We start from the raw sequence: 23,820 nt of genomic DNA, 5'->3' as shown, positions 1-23,820 counted from the left end.
ACAAGATTGTCTGGAATTTTTGAAAAATGTTATGATGAGTATTGAAAATACACAACATAAATGTATATCACTGGTTGATGAAGTTTGTATTAAATCCACATTAACTTATGGAGGTGTATTATTTAGAAATTCTGTCGGTTCATAGATGTCCTTGCAAAAACTAAGTTGGCTATAATGGTAAAATGTTTATTTGATGGACCAGAGTTTTTAGTAAAAATGATTTCAATCAGTCACTTAGATTCTGATTTTCTTTTTAAACAAATGTAAAAAAATTATTGAAACAACAATCAACCCAATGCAAAACTGTTGTCAAACTGATGGAAATAGAGTAAATCAAAAGTTTTTTAAAATGATGAATAAAATTGAAGAAAAACCTTTGTGCGGAGATAATGAAAACACATTTTTGTTGTTTGATTATGTTCATGTCATGAAGTGTGTTCCTAATAATTGGTTAACTGAAAAAAGCGGAGAATTAGTTTTTGAGTTTGAAGGTAACAAACATGTAGCAAAATGGAGTGATTTAGTAAATCTTTATGAGTTGGAATCTGCTAATCTTTTGAAACTTAGCAAATTAAATGAAATTTCCATTTCTTCAAAACCAATTAAGTGACAGAAAGTTGACGCTTGTTTATGAGTTTTCTGTGATGAAACAGTTGCTGCACTTAAAAATCATCCATCCGTTAAAAAAGATGAAGTTATTGGCACCAAATTTATTTCTATATTTGTAAAGTTTCAGAAAATTTGTAATGTGAAAGCTGTTAAAGCAGATATTCGTTATAAAGATGAATACCGTGCAGTTATGAGATCACACAAAGACAAAAGCCAGCTGTTCTTATTAGATGTGGCAGATATGGTTGAAAAAATGAAAAAATCAGGCGCAAAATGTATTAAGCAGCTTACAAAAAATACCTCTGAATGTATTTCTCATGTGTGTAGGGGATTAGTCAACATTGCAAAATATCTTTTTGATTGTGGAAATGATTATGTTATTCTAGGGTAGTTCACAACTGATCCATTAGAGAAAACTTTTAGCAAGCTTCGCCAGAGTTCTGGAGGAACCTATTTTATTACTGCTCAATCTGTCATAGGAAAAGAATCCAACATGCAAAACTTTCTTTACAGTTAGAAATGGATAGTTTTGATGATTGTACCAATGGTCATTCCTGTAAAAACTGTTTTCGAAGTTTAAATGAGCAGGAGTGCGGAATTTTTGATAACTTACCAGAACTCGAGGATAAAGTTCAAGCAGAATCATTACTTTCAATTATATATATTGCTGATTATGATTATACTGATACACAATTTTATTATAAAAAATGTGGTGCCTGCATTAACGACTTGGATAGAGGAGGTCTTGTTATTCCCTTTGACAATATTGTTTAATGGTGCATCTTTTGTTTGGTTTTACTTGAGCAGTTATCAGATGAATTTTGTTGAATATTTTTGATAAAGCAATTCTTATCTGTATCAAACAAATTTTAATTTGGTATTTATGACCGACATAGCCGCACTTTAGCAATTTTATTTCTAAAATATCTAGCAATAATAAAATCTCCAAGATACTCCAAGAAGTCCAGGCCAAAGGTTTTAAAACTATCATGAAAATGAGTTTTTATTTAAATTTTGTTATAATATATAAGAAGTATATTATAGTTTATTAACTTTATTGTTGTTTTACTTTTATGAAAGCTCTTATATATTGTTATTATTATAGTTTTTTGCTCTCCTTGTCTGGATCCACTTTACTTATTAGGGCTTCACTCGGTCTCCAGTCAATAAAAATTTCAGCGCGTTGTCAAGGCCTGTCTTTCTAGAAGACCATGTCTTGCACTTTTTTTTTTTTTTTTGTACATTTTTTTTTTAACAATACAAGTTAGTTTTCCGCCATTATTAAAGATATCTTTTGTAGACTGCAACAGTGCACTATATATACAATGACATAGTTATATTATACATGTGTCATGACGTTTTATAATAGAATTATAATAGTAATGTGTATAACTGATAAAATGCTACATCAACTAAAGGCCTAAAATTATAGTCTTGTTCTTGTGAAAACTTTCAAAGTCTTGGTCTTGGTCTTGGTCTTGGGTTGACCTTTTGATGTCTTGGCTTTGTTATTGGTCTAGAAATCTTAAGTCTTGGTCTTGGTCTTGAGCCCAAATGTCTTGGTCTTAAGCTTATAAATTTTCATAAAGTAATTTATGCGTCATTGAACATAGCTTGCAAACATATCGGTAAATAATAAAAGTTATATAATTACAAAAGTTATGTAAATCTAATATAAAAGTTATGTTAAATTATGTTAGATCCTCACTCTGTTTTTCATTTAAACATCATTGTTACAAAATTGCTTTGAGGGTTCAAATATAAAACTATCATAAATTAGTTTTGAATTTTGCATCATTGGCACAACTAAAACAAAATTGAAAAGAGAAACATCTATTTATTTGTGAAATATATTCATAAAAAACTTTGTAATTCTTTTTCACTTTCATGATTACTAGTAAAAATAACATGTTGGTTTGTTGAATATTTTCAAAATTAGGATCATTTTCTGATGAGCCTGGTTCTTTGTTGTCTTGTACTAAGGGTTTAACATATCTTAAGGTGCTAAGGAATTTGGTGAATGTTGCACTGGATATTGATCACAAGAATTACTAGGATATTGACATTTAGTTTGATTTTTAGTGTTAATGCCTTCTATGTTGACACTAAAAAATAACAGTCATTGAGATGGTTTTGTGATTCTTGTCAACGGATTATTGTTTCCAGTTTAAAAACACTTATTTTGCTACCTTTTTACAAAGTTAAATATTCAACACACACATATACACAATGATCCCAAAGACTTTTCATTTATATCCAAGTAAATATATCTTTTCAAAATACAGAAAGTCTGTATTTTGAGAAAAACAACCCAGCAGTTCCTAACCGTTATAACAGAAAGGTTCTATTATGCATTAGATAGGAAAGGCAAGGGCTATTGCTCTTGACTTATCAAAGGATCTCGATAAAGTCTGGCATACTGGTCGTCTCCTAAACTGGCTTCTTGCAGTGTCTTTGGAAAATTATTGAATTATTTCTTTTTAACAGCAGTATTAAAGTTGTCTTTAATGGACAACACTTTCCTTTATTTACAGTAACTTTTGGTGTGCCACAAGGTTTAATCCTTGGGCCTGCTTATGTTGTTTCTCATCTATGCAAATGATATTCCTGGTAATCTCACTTTTAAAGTGGCTAAAAAAAGATTTGCCGATGATTTAGCTATAAATAGACAATTATTATTTGCTTCTTCTGACTTTTGACCCTATTCTTATAATATTTGACACAACTTTTAAAATGCTGACTTTATTCCAGACAAAGCAGAAAAAAAAAATTGTGAAAAAATAAAAAAATAATGAAAAGAAATCTTTCTTTTTTTTACCTTTACAAATGTTTTTCATATCAAGATTTTATTGCTCAAACCCAAATCCTTATTTAATTTATGATACGTATATTTTTAAGAAAAAACGCTATTAGCAAAATGCAAATTGCTTTCAGTATGATATTATTAGCATCGCTTTATGCAAGCTATATTAAAATAGAAATAGGAAACTCTAACAATGCATGTTAGAGTTTAACAATCAATATTTGTGTTTGTAAAAAATCTGTTATGGGTAAAAAAAAATTTAATTATTTTTAAAAAAATTGTTTGTTTTTTTGTGTATTTTTCATCAATTTTTACTTAATAATTTTTCTTTTGAAATCAACATTTAAGTAATTAAGTTGCTGCTGCAAAATATCCTAATATTAAATTTAGTTTAGTTTCTAATATCATAGAAACTAATAAGTTAATAAGTAAAAATTAATAAGTAATTTAAATTAGGCTTACCAACTATTCAAAAATTCACAAAAATAAAAACCGTATTCATGCAATTAATTTAGCACGAAACTACAAAAAACTACTAAGTTAGAAAGAACAGATACATTTTTGCAATGCGTTTAATGCTTTTATTGATTGTTGTTAATTTTTTCTCCGTGGTTTGTAATGTTTCATATTTGAACTGTTAGTATTTTCTTTTAAAAATTATAATATTTATAGACTTTTCTATATTCTAAAGATGAATTTTTCCAAATATATTTACATTATAGATCTAATTTTTTTTTTTTTTAGAAATTTAGAAGGGAAAGTAGACAATAAGTTGCCACGTGCAGACTTAAAAGTAATTTATTTGCTGATTTATATATATATATATATATATATATATATATATATATATATATATATATATATATATATATATATATATATATATATATATATATATATATATATATATATATATATATATATATATATATATATATATATATATATATATATATATATATATATATATATATATATATATATATATGAAGACCTCAGTGGAAAAACCGGCGTTGTCACATTTAAAAAGTATTGAGAAAGTATTTATTGATCATTAATAAAAGTCTTTATTTAAAGCAAATGAAACTAAGCAATTTAAAAAAGTTTATATTATAATTATTTTATTTAAAATTTATTCAAAACAAAACATTTTGTAATTTTTTATACAAAAATATTTTTCTCTTTGCTTTAAATAAAGACATTTATTAAAGATCAACAAATACTTTCTCAATACTTTTTAAATGTGACAACGCCGGTTTTTCCACTGAGGTCTTCATATATATATATATATATATATATTTGTGTTATAAATATAAAATATTTTATATATATATTATATATATATTATATATGTATACCTATACAAATATATGCACATGTGTATATATATATATATGCATATATATATATATATATATATATATATATATATATATATATATATATATATATATATATATATATATATATATGTGTGTTATAAATATAAAATATTTTATATATATATTATATATATATTATCTATGTATACCTATACAAATATATGCACATGTATATATATATATATATATATATATATATATATATATATATATATATATATATTTATATATATATATATAATATTTTTATATATTCTATTGGTTTACAAATTGGTTTTTCTCACTATATTATTGATATTTTCAAGATAAATTTTACTCACTTTTTTTTTTGATTTATCTTAAAAATATCAATAATATAGTGAGAAAAGCCACGTTTGTAAACCAATGGCATAACACAGACGGCGTAATAAAATGGTTTAGTAATATTCATGACAAAAAATTTTTTATTCAGTTTGTCATTAACAAGTTTTCTCCATCAATCTCGCAAAAACTACTTCATGAATCTTTACATCACGCTAAGCAATACGCAGAAATATCGAACATAACACTTGATGTTTTCATTCTTTGTGATAGCCTTCTTATAAATCAATTATGTGGGTTAAGAGATTTGGTGACCCAAAATTTGATGTCACAATGGGAAGTTTTGAAGGGGCCGAGTTGTGCGAGCTTGTTGGTCTTACTATCTTGCGTACTTTAAGCAACATATATGGATGACAATCTAATGGATTGTATAGAGATGGTGATTTTGCTTCTGTTTTTATAAGGTCAATGGACCAGAATCAGAAAGAATAAAGAAAAATTTTGTCATCCTTTTTAAGGATAAATTCAATCTAGAATTAACAGTAAAATCAAACTTGAAGATTGTAAATTTTTTAGATGTTTAATTTATCGGATTGTTCTTTTCAACCATACAGAAAACCAGGTGATCTGGTTTTCTGTATGGTCTACATTAACATAAATTTTAACCACCCTCCTAATATTATCAAGTCCATACCAATGATGTTATCCAAACGAATTAGCAGTATTTCATCCAAAAAAGACGTTCTTGACAAAGCTGCACCATTTTATGATAATACCTTGGCGTCTAATGGTTATCAAGAAACAACCTTTTATAAAATCATACCGCAATAAAATCAAAATCAAGATCACTACACTACACTACATTATATGGTTTAACCCTCCTTTTGCACTAAACATAAGAACTAACGTTGCAAGAATTTTCTTAATTTTAGTTGAGAAACACTTTCCGAAATCTTCAACAAAAGCAGCTTAAAAGTAAGCTACAGCTGTTTTCCTAACATCATAAGTATTATCGCTGCTCACAATAAAAATTGTATCTAGTACTAACACCTCAACCAACCAACAATGCAGCTGCCAGCAAACATTGCAATGCCCATTGGAAGGAAAATGTCTCCAAAAAAATATAGCATACTGCTGTAATGGTAAAACTTAACCGCAGATTCAATTATATCAGACTAACAGAGAATACTTTTAAAGACCGTTGGTACAAATGCAAAAACTCATTCCAATATGAAAGCAAAGCAAATTCAACAGAGCTTTTCAAGTTTCTGTGGGAAATTTAAAAAAGGGATATACAAATCCTATTATAAGATGAAAAATTATTGATAAAGTACCACCGTTGAAACCCAGAGGAAAGTTATGCAACCTTTGCCTAAGTGAAAAATATCACATAATAACATCAAAATTAAGAAAAGAAATGAGTTGGTATCAAAATGTTGCTATGAAAACAAATTTTTTATATACAACTTAAATGTTATCAAAGTGAACACTGCATAGTATTTTTAACTCGGAGTCATATTTCTTTAACTACCAGGGGTCGATGTTATAAAACTTTTGACCGGCAGAAATTTTACTCTAAGAATTTTTACAGCTCTAAATTTAGAGTCATAAAATATTTTTAAATTCAATTTTGTAAAACTTTTCTGCATCAAATTTTGTAGATATCTATGCTCTGAGTTTATTTTTAGAACTTTATTGTCCGGATCAATAACATTTTATAAGACATAAAAAGTTGCCAAAAACAAAGTGTTTTTGAGTTTAAGTTTCAAAAACATCAAAGTTAATAAACTGAAGTTTTAAATCCCATTTTCTCATGGATTTGGACTTGGATTGTTCCGATTCTGATGAAGAATCTTTTGTTGCTTCAGAATATTTGGCAAATCAGAGTCAACCACAAGAAATAAAACTGTTCAAACAGTATTTAAACTGTTAAGAATACAATTTGAAAGTAAAAAAATGAAATTGTCATTAATTTTTTACTCTTCCCCATAACAAAATTTGTATAGTTTTTCTATAAAAATAATCAATACTATTTTCTATAGGCTTTTGAAACAAATGGCCTATAGAAACAGACATTTCTTTAGACTACCTAATGCTATTCAGTACAATATTCTATAGACTTTTTGTAGTTAGAATTCCAAGACCATTTGTTTCAAGAGCCTATAGAAAGTTGTGTTGATTTAAATATAGAAAATCTATACAAATTTTGTATTTTTGTAAATGGAAGAAAAAATAAGAAAAATTGGATAAATGAACTTTGAAAAAAAATGACTTTAAATATTAAATAATTACAAGAATTATTCAGAAATTCAATATGTAAATTCTTATAACATAAATTTATTTAGACATGAAAAAATATTTAAACATGAAACTTTTTTGATGCTTTCTGATAAGAATTTTATCCTCAATATGATTTGATTTGTTTCCTTACCATAAATAATATGAGAAACCTCTGAAACAAATATATGATCTCTAAACACTTTCTCAATAAGAAAAAAAATCTTTGATGGATTTTGTTGTTGGTTCATCTGACTTTATCAAAAATAATTAAGCTCATGCCATATTCAAGCATCAATGTTAATTTCTTGACTTTTATTAATTCTGTTTATAGTTTGACCACTTTTTTTAAAATTTTTAATCTCAAATAATCTCTGCATAAATTTTAAGTGGATAAATTTCTTTTGCCTGTCCATTTTGAGTTTGTCTAAAACTAAAGCTGATCTGATTTTTGGATCTATAAATAGTCCTGATAAATAAAGCATAAGTGCATTTTTTCATCCAATAGAACTTCCTATATCGTTTCTAATTAGCTCAATAACAAACTTTGGAAACTTGAAATTAAAATTAATAAAAAATTTGCATTTAATTAAAATGAATTAATCTGTAATAAATTTTCAACTCAAGGTAAGTACTTAGAAAAGTTCTAAACTACACGTTTCTACAACTAAATATTCATCTCTTCGGATCTTCAACAAAATTTCCGTAGGTTGCTCCTCCAGAACATTTTTTGACTTTAAACGTTTCCGCTGTAGAAAGTTTATTGCCAGTAATTTAAAAAAATATTTTATAATATATATATATATATATATATATATATATATATATATATATATATATATATATATGTATATATGTATATATATATGTATATATGTATATATATATATATATATATATATATATATATATATATATATATATATATATATATATATATATATATATATACAGTGGCGGCAGAAAGTCATGCACCCAGCAACTTTTACAACAAAATTTTGATTTTAGAATAGGTTTTAAAAATAAAAACAACCAGACTTCAAGTTCTTTAATGTCAAGGTTGTTTACTTTGTGTAGGAACTTTAAATTTTTTGTGACTTTTAATTTTTAGTAACTTTGTGGTAATTTAGATGTTAATTTATGCGATCAGCTGATGTCCTTTTGAATTTTGTTTACAATTGATATATTTGATAATACTTTATTTATTTGTATTTTGGGCTTGTAACTTACCAGTCCATGTTATTTAGTATTTGTTTTTCGGTTTTTAGTGGATATTAATTGTTTTATAATGTTGGATAATTAATTTTTACATTGGTTGCATTATTTATTGTTTTATTTTGGAAAATGGAGGTTAATATGATGGGCCTAATTGTGCAATTAAGACTTGACATTGGGGGTCACAAATTTTACTTGCTTAGCATTTATTTGGTATTATTTTTCATTCTAAATATTGTTTAATCATGTATTTCATATTACTTGGTATTATAAAACAATTTTTTTATTTTAGATTTATTTTTATAAAATTATTATTATGACTGGCGCGAAGAAGCTGACTGCGGAGGAGCAGCCGGAGGTGGTTGTGCAGGTCAGGAATGGGTTGACTTTTGTTGCAGTGGCTCAGAAAATGGGAATAAGCAAGTCAAAAGTAACTAGGCTGATAAGGAAATACAGCGAGACAGGATTGGTGGCTGATAGATCCCACAGTAGTCGTCCGAAGAAGACGTCGACTAGAGAAGATCGTTTTCTTGTCCGAATGAGCTTAGCGGATAGGCGGTCAGCTAACCCTGATATAGCTGCCAGGCTGTATAGACTATATAGAATCAGGCTGGCTGTTAGGACTGTTAGAGCCAGGCTGCAGAAAGCTGGTTTAAACACTTGTGTGGCTGCAAAGAAGCCACTGTTAACTTGTGATCACTGCCGGAGGCGGAGAGCATTTGCATTGATACATCGTGGCTGGGCCATCGATTAATGGAAACAGGTTCTCTGGAGTGATGAGAGCAGTTTTCAAGTGTTTAGTGGTGGGAAGATAGTTTTAGTGAGGAGAAGAGTGGGTGAAAGATACCACAGCAGTTGGATTAATGCTACTGTGAAGCACGGAGGAGGGCCTATCATGGTTTGGGGTTGCGTGTCATGATCCGGGATAGGTCAATTGTACCGCTGTGTAGGTGCAATGAACCAGGACCAGTACATTGGAAGTCCTAAGAGATCACATGCTCCCTTCAGTTGGTACTTTATTTGGCAGACAAGGTGAGTTTGTCTTTCAGCAGGACAACGCACCCTGTCACAAAGCTAAGCGGGTATGTGATTTCTTAACCTCCAAATATGTACGAGTCTTGGAGTGGCCTCCTCAGAGCCCTGACCTCAATCCCTTTGAATATCTGTGGGAGATCATCTTCCGAAAGCTGCAGGTATCCAAACCCACTGGTTGGGAAGATTTGTGGAGGTGTTTGAATGAAGCCTGGGAAAGCAAGCATCACCCCAGAAACCTTACATTCATTGGTCGAGTCCATGCCACGGCATATCATGCATGTCCTCAAAGCTAAAGGCGGTCATACAAAATATTAAACATATCATTATTTTTATTTTTAGAACATTTATATTTCATGTTGCTAACATTTGGGACAGTTATTAGTGTTTTTAAATAAAATTTATATGTGTAAATAGTAAAAAAGTGTTATTTTTCAGTTGGGTGCATGACTTTTTGCCGCCACTGTATATATATATATAGTAGTTTAGCTCTTAGGCCCCAGAAGGCTCCAGAAAGGCCACTACAGTCTAGAAGGCTACTTTTTTTAGTTTTATTTTATTTGCTCTTGATATTTGTGATGAAAATAACATTAATTCAATTTTCTTGTGGAAAAGATCACCTATAATCAAAAAATTTGAATTTGCCATATTCATATGGATAAAATTTCAAACATTGTTAAGATTTTTTAATTCTAATTTGAGAGCTATTATGTAGGTTTAAGCATTTTACAGTTAATTGTTACATCATAATACTCTAAATTAAAAATAAATTTAAAATTTTAAGTTTAAATAGGGTAATTTGGGGTAGTGAGGTAATGTGGGTATAAATTTTATTTTCTGTATAAAAATTAGTAATTATATATCCAGATAAATATTATCATAAATGTGTTGCACATGTGCTTATAGAACACATAAAAAACTGTAACATAAAAACAAACACCAAAATTGTATTTGCAACACTGACCACGACTCTTCTAATAATTTGATAGGTTATGTACTAAAGTCATTAAATTAATAACAAAAACATCAAAGTAACAATATGTAACGTATACATAACTAATTTAGGTATATATACATTACATATTGTTACTTTAATTTTTTATTAATTTGGGCTACTGAGATATATTATTTTAAGAAGAGAGATAGTAGATGCCTTGATTTTTACAGCATATTATGGATATGCACTAGACAGAAAAGATTTGCAGTACATGGTGCACGTTTATGTACAGTCAGTGGGTAGGAAGACACCATTTAAAATTGATACACCCTGTTATGACTTCATTATAAATTTTGAAAGAAGATGAAAAGAAGAACTTCTGAAATACTAATTAAAGCAAGGACCAAACGCCTAAATCTAAATATGTGGTAGATGACTTTTTTAAAATTTAATAAAACGTTCTGGATGAAAATGATTTAAAGGAACGCCCAAAAAAAATATTTAATTCAGATGAAACTGCCCTAGGTACTGATCCTTCTATAAAGTATTTAAGGATAAAGTATTTGTTCCTAAAAGTGCCAGGATAACGTATTCACTTTCAGGAAGTGCTGGCAGACTCCAGTAGAGTGTTCATTTTGTAGTAAGTGCTGATGGTGAATGCTACCCATCTTGTGTTATTTATAAAGGAAAAGGAGAGTTACAATCTACTTAGGTTAAAGAAGAACTGTTAGGTATGCTGTGTGGGGTTACAGAATTTGTTTGGATGCAGGATTATATTTTTAAAAATGGTTAAATGCATTTATCAAGAAAATAAAAACACCTTGAAAAGCCAGTTTTAGTATTATTTGATGAACATGGAAGTCACTTGACTTCCATATTCATCATTACCCGTACAGCGAGAGATAATGGCATTATACTTTTATGTTTACCGCCTCATACGTCGAAAGCTCTTCAACTGCTAGACATTGGTGTATTTGCTCCTATGAAAAATGACTGGAAAAATATATGACATGGTACCATGAGTCATATCTTAAAAATGTAGATAAAGCTATTTTTCCAAGTCTTTTAAAGAAACTTGTAGAAGTCTCATTCAAATCTTATCACATAATAGACAGTTTTAATGGATCTGGTATTTACCCAGTGAACCCAACCATTTGAGAAAGCAAATTGTTTTAATTCAACCCAAAAATTTCAACCCAAATTGATTCTGAACTTGGAATTGCTCAAGCTCAGGAAACTAATCAATCGAATAATATTGGAAATGTCATAAAACCCTCTAATAATTCAGATTGTTTATATTCACCTTCCCATCAACTAGGATATCACCAGCAAGAAAGCTAAGGGTTGCCATTACAACCACACAACCTGAAGATTTGCTTGATTTTAATACAAATTTTTTATTACATCTAGTATTTTACTTCTACTATACCTAAGTTGGGTAAATTGGGTAAATTGGCTGTTAAAAGCATGTTTTACTTAAAAAAATGTTTATTATACCCTAATTACCCCATCCATGGGGTAATTTGGGTATAATAAACGCCATTAGTTATTACCCTATCCATGGGATAATAACTAATGGCATGAATTTTTTTACTAATAAGCTTATGACGGCCAATTTTATACAAAACTATTTTAGAAGGTCACAATGCTAAGATGGACAAAAATAGACTCCACTTATTCAAAGGAAATTAAATAGAATAACTTAAAAGTTGCAAATAGGTACTTTTTATACCAAAATTACCCCAACAGACCCTAACAATTCTACATGTACAAAAAGCTACTGTATATATCAAAAAAATATTGTGTAATATTCAGCTTAATTAAAGCATAATATGCAAATCTTATGCTTTGTCATACAAAATAAATCTGATCTGGAGATTCTCTTTTCTTTTACAGATGTCAAAAAGATCTTAAAGACTTGATTGCTTGTCCTGAACACTGATTTTCTTCTTGGAATTTTGAGTTTTGATGGTTAATAATTCCAAAACTTTCCAATAATCATCTAATAAAATTTCTAATCGTAATTGTACATTTGGTCACTACATCCTTTGCTTTCAATCAAAAGATTTTATAATCTTTGGTCCTCACTACAGAGCCATTCAACATCTTTTTTGTATCAAAATAAGATGGTGAATGGCAAAAACTATATTCAATGGATCATATTTTCTTTGTTTTACACATTTATTATATGGCTTCAGCACTTGATCCAGTTTTGCCTGTACTGTATTTAATTGATAAATGTAAAAAATTTATTTTATTTATATATTGTTGCCATAAACTTAATACTCAATTTGCTTTATGCGTTCTCATCTCCTTTTGATGGACTCTCACAGGAACAAATAGCAACCAACAATTTTGGTTTTGAGTGGTATCCTGCTGTTATCTTCCAGTTATTGTTATTCTATAGAAACAGTTATTCTTTTCCTGTGTTACTAAAATTTTATGAGATTCTTCATCCTGGTCTTTTTTCTTTCAGTTGTTGAAGCACTTTTCTTACAGGACATTATCATTGACAATAATACTTGAATATATTTCTAAAAGGCAATACTAATAAATAAAAGTGCTTTTGTACTTCTATATTATTTGAATGCCATTTAGAGAAAACAGATTTATATTTAATTATTAGTATTGCTCAATAAGGCAGCTTATATAGTCTTAATCCTGCTAAAGAAAATTCTAAAAAGTTCCATAAGTACCAAGAAACTTTTAGGCTTTCAAAAGTCATAATGCTACCCATTTTCACTACTTTTGAGTAAAAGTTCATCAATTTATGACATAAAAGATTAATTATTTTACAAAAAGTTAAAAAATCATAACCCTAATATAATTATTATCCTATATATATATATATATATATATATATATATATATATATATATATATATATATATATATATATATATATATATATATATATATATATATATATATATATATAGACATTTATATTATATAGACATATATATAAGAAATATATTCAAGTATTATATATATATATATAGACATTTATATTTGGTGTTTATATTTGGTGGCTTTCAGTTAGCCTTTTGAGTAAATCACAGTGACACATCTTTTGAGTGTGATTACAGTGACACATCTTTTGAGTGTGATCACAGTGACACATCTTTTAAGTGTAATTGCAGTGACACATCTTTTGAGTGTGATCACAGTGACACAGTCATTGAGTTGATAAGCTTAGTTTGTCTATAAATATTTTTATAATATTAGATTTTTTTAAGAAAAAATACTTTTAATATTTAATATTAGATTTTTCTAAGTACAAAAATCTTTTTTTTTTTTCTAAGTACAAAAATCTATTATTAAATATTAGAAAAAAACTTTATTGTTTCCAGCTGCAATATTATGACATGATTGAACAGTTTCCTTTATTTTGAAATTTTCCCAAAAAATCTGCAAGCAATGAAAACCAGGAGTGGTTTGGTTTTGAATGGTTTGGTTAGGCAGTAATTGTTTGGATTAAACTGGTACTCAAGTTTAAAAATTTTGTTTGGCGGTATTTTGCTTTTTGAATATAAACATATTAATCTCGAAAACAAGAGTAGTTTTTTCTGAAAATTTTATTACATGAAACACATTTTGAGGCTTTAATGAATGTTTTATTTTAACATTGTTTTAAGAACCACATACCATTGTTTTTAGAACCACTAATCATTGTTTTAAGAACCACCTACTCTTGCTTTAAGAACCACCCTCTATTGCTTCAAGAACCATCTACTATAAATATGTTTTAATAATCCATGTTTTTTGAGTAGTGTGTTCAGTTTTTATACATTGAGTTTTTTTGTTTTGTTTTTAGTATCGCATTGGATTTTCCTTTTTAGCTGCATTGGCATCAACTGGAGTTTTGGGCTCACTTGTTATATTTAATTTGCGGTAAATATTAGACTTTTTAAAAATTAATTCAATCTTGAAAAATTTTCTGTATTTTGTTGTTATAATTTCTGTGGGATACTGGGAACTTTTTTATTCTTAACTTCCCAAAGTGTGGGTCATTATACTTTTTCAACCTCCATGTTTTAAATCTTTTTTTTTTCACCTTAATCATTTTTATTTTAATTTTGTTGTTGTAATTTTTTTTTTTACTTTTATTTTATTTTTGTTTATATTACTATATTATATTTATATAACGTTATATTAAGGGGCGAATTAACTCAAATTTACTAGATCATAAAAAATTTTCAAAAAAAAAATAACTTACTGCAACAAAAAGAATTATGTTTCTTATAATTAGCCTCTTATAATTAGCATATCTTTCAAATATTACTCGTATAAAAAAAACAGGTAATCCAGGTAATACAAATACAGGATTAAAATACTAATTGTTGTATGCAAAAAAACTTAAAAAGTAAAAATATTTTAATCAACTTTAATCAACTTCAAAACCATATAAAAATATGCGCTTGCATTTTTTGCTGATATTTGTTGTCATAAAAAATTACTCGCAATTATTTTAAAATAAGCTTTGTCTGACGAGGAGTAGTTTTTAATTTTTAATCTTATTATTTATTTTTTTTCTTGCTTTTTATGTAAAAAACTTTCAGTTTTAGAGAAAAATCTTTAGGTATTAACCCCAAAATCTGTAAACTAATAACAGCCAACATATAACCAAAGGTCTTAAATTTGTCTGAGCAGATTATTTTGTAGAACTTTTTTTAAAAAGATTTTTTTTTAATTTAATTTTTAAATCAAAAAATGAAATAACAAAAGTATGATTAAAACCCACACTGTTATCTTTTGCTCTTGCTACATATCTTTTTTTTTTTTTTTTTTTTTTTTATAATTCACCTCCTCAAGGCCGAGAAGGCCACTACAGATGAAGAGGCTACTTGTGGTTATAATCCTCTCTCAACTCTCTAACTCCGAAACACAAACCTTGACGAACAAGGCCGCTGCGCTGAGAAACAAGTTGAGTGCGGTACTACCAGGGACATGGCAAGAATCGAACTCGGAACCTCTCGCTTATGAAGCGAGCGCTCTACCACTACCGCATTACTACCACTACACCACTACCACATCTTCACACTTCTACACACTGTTATCTTTTTACACTTATTACACTTCTTCATACTTCTACACACTGCTTTCTTTTAGATAATTCAAAAATACATATTATGATACATTGTTGCATAACTATTACCAAGATTTTCAATGCCATTTTAATTAATTTTACCCATTATTTAATTTTCCTAATTATTTTATGAGACTATTTTAACTAATGTAAAAAAAAATTTACTAATTTATTTTTGTATGTTAGGAATTTTGAATGTTAAAACTTTAACTCCAGAATAAGAAAATAGGCAATTGCAAATGCTTCAAATAATATATATATATATATATATATATATATATATATATATATATATATATATATATATATATATATATATATATATATATATATATTCTAATATACTAAAATTGTTAAATGTCTTTTAGTTAAATTTCCAGAAATATAATGTTTTTGTGATCAAGTCATCACATATTTTGTAATAACGCCATGAAATTATTATTTCTGATATTTATTATAATTTTAAATATTATCAGCATAGCTAGTTGCTATTTCTTCCATACTTAGTAGTATACATTAGTAACAAGTTCTATAAGTGATAAATATTATAAATTTCTGTTTTTATAATAAAAGTTTTTTTTTATGTTAAACTTTCCATATTTTAAAAGACTTTCACTCTTGCAAAAGTTATAATTAGTAGTCAACTGTTTTGCTTATTCTCAAAGTACTTTTTTATTTTTTTTTGTCTTCTTGTTCAATTTTTTTACTTCAAGAGTATTACTAACTAAATCACAAAAAATGAAAAAGATTTTTCTTTCTAGTTTAATTTTTAATACAGCGGTTTGTTTTTTTAGTTCTGTTTCTTCGATAACACTATTAAAAGGAGGTAAAGATGTTATGATCAAAACATTTACTCCATTTGGAAAATATTTCACAGTTATTTGTGAATTAGAAAATATTTCTGCTGTGCAACATCGAACAGGTCTAATAATTCTTTTCTTTTTTTTACTAATCTTTTGTTTGTATTGCAGTTTTCAATAAAATTAAGTTTTGTGAAGAATTCTAAAACAGTTAAATTTTGTAGCAATGGCTGTTTAAAAAATTAAATTTTAATAAAAAAAAAATTTATTAGAAAAAATTTAATTTTATTAAATATAACTTAATAAAATTAATAATCAATTTATCATAGAAACGGTTGTCTTTGTATAACCCTTTAATAATCTTTTTATCATTTTGTTATGACATTAAAATTCAGTTATAGTCATTTGACCAATCAAATTTATTATTTATGCAACCTATTTTTTGCATCTTGTATGTTAGGACTGTGTAACACTTAACTATTATACATTCATTGTGTATATCTACATATGTATATATAGTAAATAGTCAGAACATATCTATATATGTATATATATATATATATATATATATATATATATATATATATATATATATATATATATATATATATATATATATATATATATATATATATACGATATTTAATGTTTTTAATGTTGCCATCTTTTAAAAGTAATAAAAAAGTTATTTAAATAAACTAAAAAATATAAAATTTTATCTTTTGTATAATCAATTGTATCATTAAGTGTCATGCTTTTAGATCATAAATTTTTAAACTGTTTTTATATATTTAATTGCTCTTTTGATGACATACATATGGTATTTAAAGCATTATGATTGGTTGGTTATATGAAATTCTATTGTTACAAAGAAAAGACAGTAATGGAGGTTATATTACTGAATATTTCTCCCAATCCAAAACAAATTGAAATCATACTTATATATGAAATTAGTATATTAAATTATATGTTAGTGAATATTTCTCCCAATCCAAAACAAAGTGAAACCATACCTATATATGAAATTTGTATATTAAATTATTTCTTCAGACCGCAACTTAATAAACATAATTTATAATTTGTATGGAAACAATGTCTGTAGACATTTATAAACATAGTTTTCTTTCATTAACCATTTTGAATAAATAAACTTTTTTTTTTTAATGGCTATTCAAATGTTGGATATATGAACTTGTTTATTTATCCAACATTTGAATATATGAAATGTTGGTTATATCAAATGTTGGATATATGAACTCCTGGAACTGATTATAGTTTACCAATTGTCATTTTTTAGATTTTTTAGAATGTTCAGAACTGATCCACCGGTAAAGTTACAGAATCTGTATTGTCAGCTTACTTTAAAATCTTTCATAAAGCTAAATTAAAATTGTGCAAATGTACATGATAATTTTTTTTTTACAAATTTTTTCTTAACAAAGCTTCTAGTCAGTCAAAAAAAAAATTTAAACAATATTAATAACAAAATTTTTTGAATACATAATTTTTTAAACATAAATGTTTTACTATTAGTTTTATTTAAACAAGTTTAAATAAAGTTTAGTCATTTCTTTAAAAAAATTTTGTAACAAAATTTCAGGCAAAAGCACCATTAAGCTTAACGGAGAGATGTGAACACAGCTGTGGATCATTAAATCATGTTTAATTAGTTTAATAACTAATAAATACAGTTTTACGTATTTGTTAAATTACCGATCAAATCAGCTATACATAAAATCTGGCTGAAAATTGATCTATATAAATTCAAAAATAAATGATCACAAAATCTGACATGCCGGTTATGGTTAATGGTTGGTTATATGCAGGCTCGCCCAGAGCTTTTGTCAAGTCCGGTCCAAAAGTTTAATGATCCCAAATCATACTTAAGGTCTTATAATGATAAATAGCAAATAAATTAGTATAGTAATTTTTTGCCTTTTTTCACAGAAAATCTAAAATCACAATTAATTTTGGTTTGTAAAAACAAACTATGGTAAAATCAAATTTCAATAGACACACACATCTTTCGGGCCATCTTAGCAGCAAAATTTGGAATAACTTCTTCATAAGAAATATTATTAGCTAAATCTGATTTAATTGAAAGGATCATCAAGTAGCACATTCGCTCCTGGGCCATTGTGAAACGAAGATAATCTTTGATAATAGCTAACTTGCTGAAAGATCTTTCACCTTCAGATATTGAAATGGGCAATGTTAGAAAGATTCTAAGTGAAACACACTTGTGGAAATATTGAATGCAGCCCCTTTGCATAAACTTCATTTAGAAATTTGACAGGCTTTTAACTGGCTAGAATATTTCTTCTTACGAAAAAAAAAGTCAAACTTCATCAGAAAATTTGTTTTAACATAAGTCTTCATAAGCCTAATTCTAAGCTTTTAAACCTATTTGTACATCTGTTTGAGATTTATGTGAAGACCAAATCAAGGAAAACTTGTTACATTCTTCTATTACTTTAAATCTTGATCTCATTTAATTAGTCAGATTATCGAGTGCAACATTGAAGTCATTACACTCAAAGTTTTTTGATGCTTTTTCGTGGCTGTAACTAGCAGTTTCATCAGGGAAGACCTTCTTTTTTCGCGTTCTCTTCACAAGAAAACATGATTTCATCAAATTTCTTTGCAACTTCTGTTGCCTCTATCAAAATCAGGTCCCAAGACAAATGGGTTCAATCCAGGTCCATCAAAAGGTCATTTAGAATCTTTGATTCATCATCGAAAGTGAGTTGAGTGGATTGAAGCAGAAGATTTATGTTGTTAACTGCCATCAAACTTTTAAACTAAAAAGTAGTGAAAACAAAAAATTCAAAGGAATTCATTCGTTTCATTAGATAATGCACTTCATTACTACTTGACTGCATCAATCTTTGAGCTCCATTGTGTAACAAAAAGTTTATGTAATGATTGGCCTGTCTCCTCCTGAAGAATTTTCCAACAAACTGGACTGTAGCTGAACAGATTGTAAAGCTTTTGAATATTTCCATAAATAAAATTTTGCAGGAGCCAATGGTTCAATAGCGTGTGCTGCACTCAAGCTCAAACTGTTAGCAGAGCAAGGATTGAAAGTTGCTTTTGGATTATTCTGCTCAATCAAAGCTTGAACTCCATTTTAAATACCTGCCATATTAGTGCCATTGTTGTAGCTTTGGCCACGACAATTTTTTATGTTGAGTTCATTCTCCTCCAGCACATCCAATATCAACTTTTTTATATCAGATCCCTTATTCCTTTCAAGTTATTCTAACTTAAGGACTTTTGACCTCCCACAGCTAATTATCACTGAAAGGCAAAAAGCGAAAAATAAAAGTAATTTGACCACTGTGGGACAAATCGGGAGTGTTGTCTGTGATGATGGTGAAATATATTGATTTATTGATTTCTCGAATATCTTCTCAAGACACTAATTTGCAGCACTTCTAGATAAATTCATTCTGTGATTTCCTGGGTAAGTAATGAGCTTGCATTCGTTTTTCCTCTTCTTGGTGCTTAGCAATAAGATGCTTATATGATATGCATAAGATCTTAAACAACATTTGATTGCATTCTAATTCCATACAAAAAATCTATCAAAATAGTAATCCATATATTTATATCCAATTATAACTTATAATTTTGATTTTTAAATTATAAATAATGCTAAATTTTCTTGAAGCTAGAAAAAGTGTGACGTCAAGAATGCATTATAAAATTACTTTCCATCGCTTTGTTTTATCTCCAAAAGAACTTTTACATAACGTAAAATAGGAAAAAATTTTCAACGCTCTTTACTTTATTATGCAAACAAAAGGTCAATGAAAACGCGTGCATTCAAATGGAAATTGAAAACCTTGTAAAGTAATGATTATCCCATTTTAAATGTAAACAAAGTTTAATAGGAGAACGAAATTAATATACAAAAATTGCTTGAGCTTTAAATATGTTATCAGTGAAATTTTTTATCATAATAATAATTTTTTTTAAGGTATATGTGATGCCCATAGACTGTGATGCCCGGGGCAAACTACTTCAATTGCCCCTCCCTCTTGGTGATCTTCTAAATAGCATATTACAAGTTTTGAATTTTATGGGAGAAAAGAAAATGTTATTTTTCCCCCTCTACCTTTAATAAATCTCAATTAGTTATTTACAACTGCACCAAGGTGATGCTACTTCAAGGCTTTTTTTTGTTTTATTAAACACGTAGGAATAAAGATGATGCAACTTTTCTTTGTTTTGTTAAACGCCTAAAAATAAACAGAGTTGCTTAAATTGAGTTTCCTTTGGTAATATAAATTGAGTCTTATTAATAATTTAATTATTCTTATTGAAATTATATTTCGAATTATAATATAATAATAAGGTTTTTTGCATTTATAAAAATTAAGAAAATATTAAAATTATTTTTTTAGCTATTGTTTCACAAATTCCTCTAAAGATAAAAGGAAGAAGGTTTCATTTTCTTATGGATAAGTCTGGTGAATTTATACAACCAACATTATACGACAAAACAGTTGGAATTAAAAGGACTTTTACTTAATATAACTTTTTATGAACATAAGTAACTTTTTTAAAGTTTTTAAATATTCAAGACAATTTATATTTAAGACAATTTTTGTTTATTTATACAAATTATGGAGTTGTTTATATCGTTTATATGTTAAATTTGTATAATAAATACCTGTAATAGGAAGCATTAAATTTCTCTTGCAATGCAAGTGTATTATTGTGTAATATGCAATGCATATTATACAAAATTTGAAAAATAAATGCTTTTATTATAGGAAAGCGAAAAAGATTTTCTTTCAATTTTGGTTTTGCACGAACCGTTTATAATGACCCTTTTGATAAATGACGCTTTTTTTTTGTTTTTGTTTTGTTTTGATCAAAAGGTGTATAAATTAAGTTCAAAAAATTAAATTGTTTCTTAGTTAGGCTTCAAAAGGTTAATACCTAAAAAAGACTTTTTTTATCTTATGAAGATCGATAAGGATCATTTTTATAAATTTTTTCCGCATCAGGTTCTGTCAAAAACTTGTTAACTCTTGTTTATGGACTGTTTTATTTAATGCGAATATATTACAATGGAACTAAGTTTAATAACATGCGAAACACAAAATTAAATTTCTAATATTAGATCCTCTGTTAATAAAACAATGTTTAAAGAAATGAATCCAGATACATTTAAGGAGCAGATGCACAGTTTTTTTGTTTTTGAAATTATAACTGTATAGGCTTTGTAAACCCTTTAAATTGAGGGTGTTCGTTGTATAAAGATTAAACTTTATCGCTGAATAAATATTTAGTTGAGAATAGTTTAGGGAGAAAAAAAATTATAAATTTTTTGCTCTCACTTTTTTGGGTGGGGATAATTTAGACATCGTAATATGTAGCCCAGATTATGATAATATGAGTACCTTGGTAATATACTAAAAGATTTCTAAGATGAGCGCAGTGGGGTTAAAGTTGCTTTGTATTTTTTAATCGACTTTATGTGGTGATAACAGGAATCAGTAAAATTAGAATAAATTTATTTCAGTAATTAGCGACTCTCATCGAATTAAAACGCTATTAAATTTTTTGCGCTGTTAAAATATCATCATGCGTCAATTTTAATGCTGAAATAGTTTAATTTTTCTTAAAGAATAGTATGTTATTGGGGTGGTAAACGATTAATCGATTAATAAAAATTAATTGTTGATCGATTAATTAACCAACGGTTAATTTTTTTCTTTACAATGCTATAATTGTTTTTTTATTAACACTGTTGTTACGATAGCAAAAAAGCATTTTTTTAAAGAAACAATAACAACGTCTTCACTTTTCCGGTACCGGTAAAAAAAACATACAATGCAGCAGTAGAAAAGTCTGAACGTCATTTACAATGTCTTTTGAAAGCATTTGTCAATGGAAAACGAAGCGATATCATTATACAAAAGCAAAGATTGTTAAGTCAATATCAAAATCCATTTATCGACTTTAAGCTTTTTGTATCAATTAGAGCACAAACATAAAATTTGTCAAACCAAAATTGTTTCAAAAAATACACAGCCAAGTATTGCTGCCAACTGTAATAAAACAGGTAATAAAGCTGAAGTATTAGCTCGTTTAACCGCTGTAGATCGTATTTATTTTGCAACTTGGGCCAAGATATTAAATTTGGCTGGAAAGCTTAAAGACTTAAAATGACCAATCATCGACTTGCTATAAAGGCAACTGTTATGAACGACGCAAGCTCATTAAAATGAAAAATTGCTCAAGAGATTCAGCAAAAAAATAAAAATAATAACTAGAGAAATTTTTTAACTTTACTTGATGACTTCAGGTGGAACTAGAAGTTATTTGTGTCTTAATGTACATTGCTCAGACAAATTGTTATTATGATTTTGGACTGATTATAATAAATAGATCAATGCCTTCGGAAAGAGTATTTAATATTTTTATTGAAAAGTTAAATAATTTTGGCTTAAATTTGATCAATTATATCTTTATGTGTGTTACTAATGGTGCGTTAGTCATGAAAAGTATGGGAGTTACCCACCAACCTTGCTATTGTCATGGAATTCATCTTGCGTTGCAAAATGAGTTTCATGGCAATAGCCATATCAGAGTTACCAGGTAATCTTTTAAAATAACCAATAAATAATGAAATTGCTAAATTAGCTCGAGAGTTTTCATACGTTTGTTTCTAGATAAGGAAGTAGAAGCAGCACCTGAGTCTGATATTAAGTCTACTTGTAATGTATAATCTATAAGAAAAATAACTAAAGCTGAAGATTTACGAGAAATGATATCAAATATAACTTCAATAACAGTAAGAAATAAAGGACTAACTAGTAAGTCATCTCCTCAAGTGGTTTTGACTTTTATTAAACGAGAAATGGCAGCACTTTGAAAGCACTAGAAAAAGGCCTGACTCCTTAGAAAAGGTTTACAACTCCATTCTTAGTTTTTGAACTTTTTCCGTTGAAGCAGAAAAAAGTTTCAGTGCTGTAGGTTTATTTATTACTAAGTAAACAACTAGTTTAAATGATGACACTATGATTATGTTTTTTAGGATCTGATGGAAAAAGTGAAATAAAACCATAAGAAGTTATATTTACTTTTTTTAACCAGTAAGAATTTCTTTGTAAAATTAATCGATTAATTTTTCAAAAATTAATTGATAATCGATTAATTTGAAATACCGATTAATCTACCAACCCTAGTATGTCATCTAGAAATTCTTTCCATTTTTGTTTGAAAAACAAGTCATAGAAACACTTAGTTTTGACCTCATTTAAAGATTCTATTTTTGCGTAATATAAGAATGCTTAAATTACCCTGTGTTATTTATTTAAATCGCCCTTTGAACAAAAACAAAACATAGTTAAAGATTT

The 23,820-nt window shown here is 27.6% G+C and overlaps 1 protein-coding gene across 2 annotated transcripts in view; it reads left to right on the top strand.

The window, feature by feature from the left end:
- The window catches only part of LOC100211364 (transmembrane protein 223), a 66,395-nt gene extending 45,261 nt beyond the window's left edge, over positions 1–21,134 (top strand). For both annotated transcript variants that reach the window (XM_065791458.1, XM_065791459.1), the window contains 4 exons: positions 4,157–4,205; positions 14,373–14,449; positions 16,439–16,566; positions 20,854–21,134. In XM_065791458.1, the coding sequence (XP_065647530.1) occupies positions 4,157–4,205; positions 14,373–14,449; positions 16,439–16,566; positions 20,854–20,981 (382 nt within the window). In that variant the 3' untranslated portion in view covers positions 20,982–21,134. The remainder of the gene's footprint in view (positions 1–4,156; positions 4,206–14,372; positions 14,450–16,438; positions 16,567–20,853) is intronic.
- Positions 21,135–23,820: the final 2,686 nt, after the last annotated feature.

Source organism: Hydra vulgaris, chromosome 02 (assembly GCF_038396675.1).
Source record: "Hydra vulgaris chromosome 02, alternate assembly HydraT2T_AEP".
Classification (NCBI taxonomy): domain Eukaryota; kingdom Metazoa; phylum Cnidaria; class Hydrozoa; order Anthoathecata; family Hydridae; genus Hydra; species Hydra vulgaris.
This window is presented reverse-complemented; position numbering and strand designations above follow the sequence as displayed.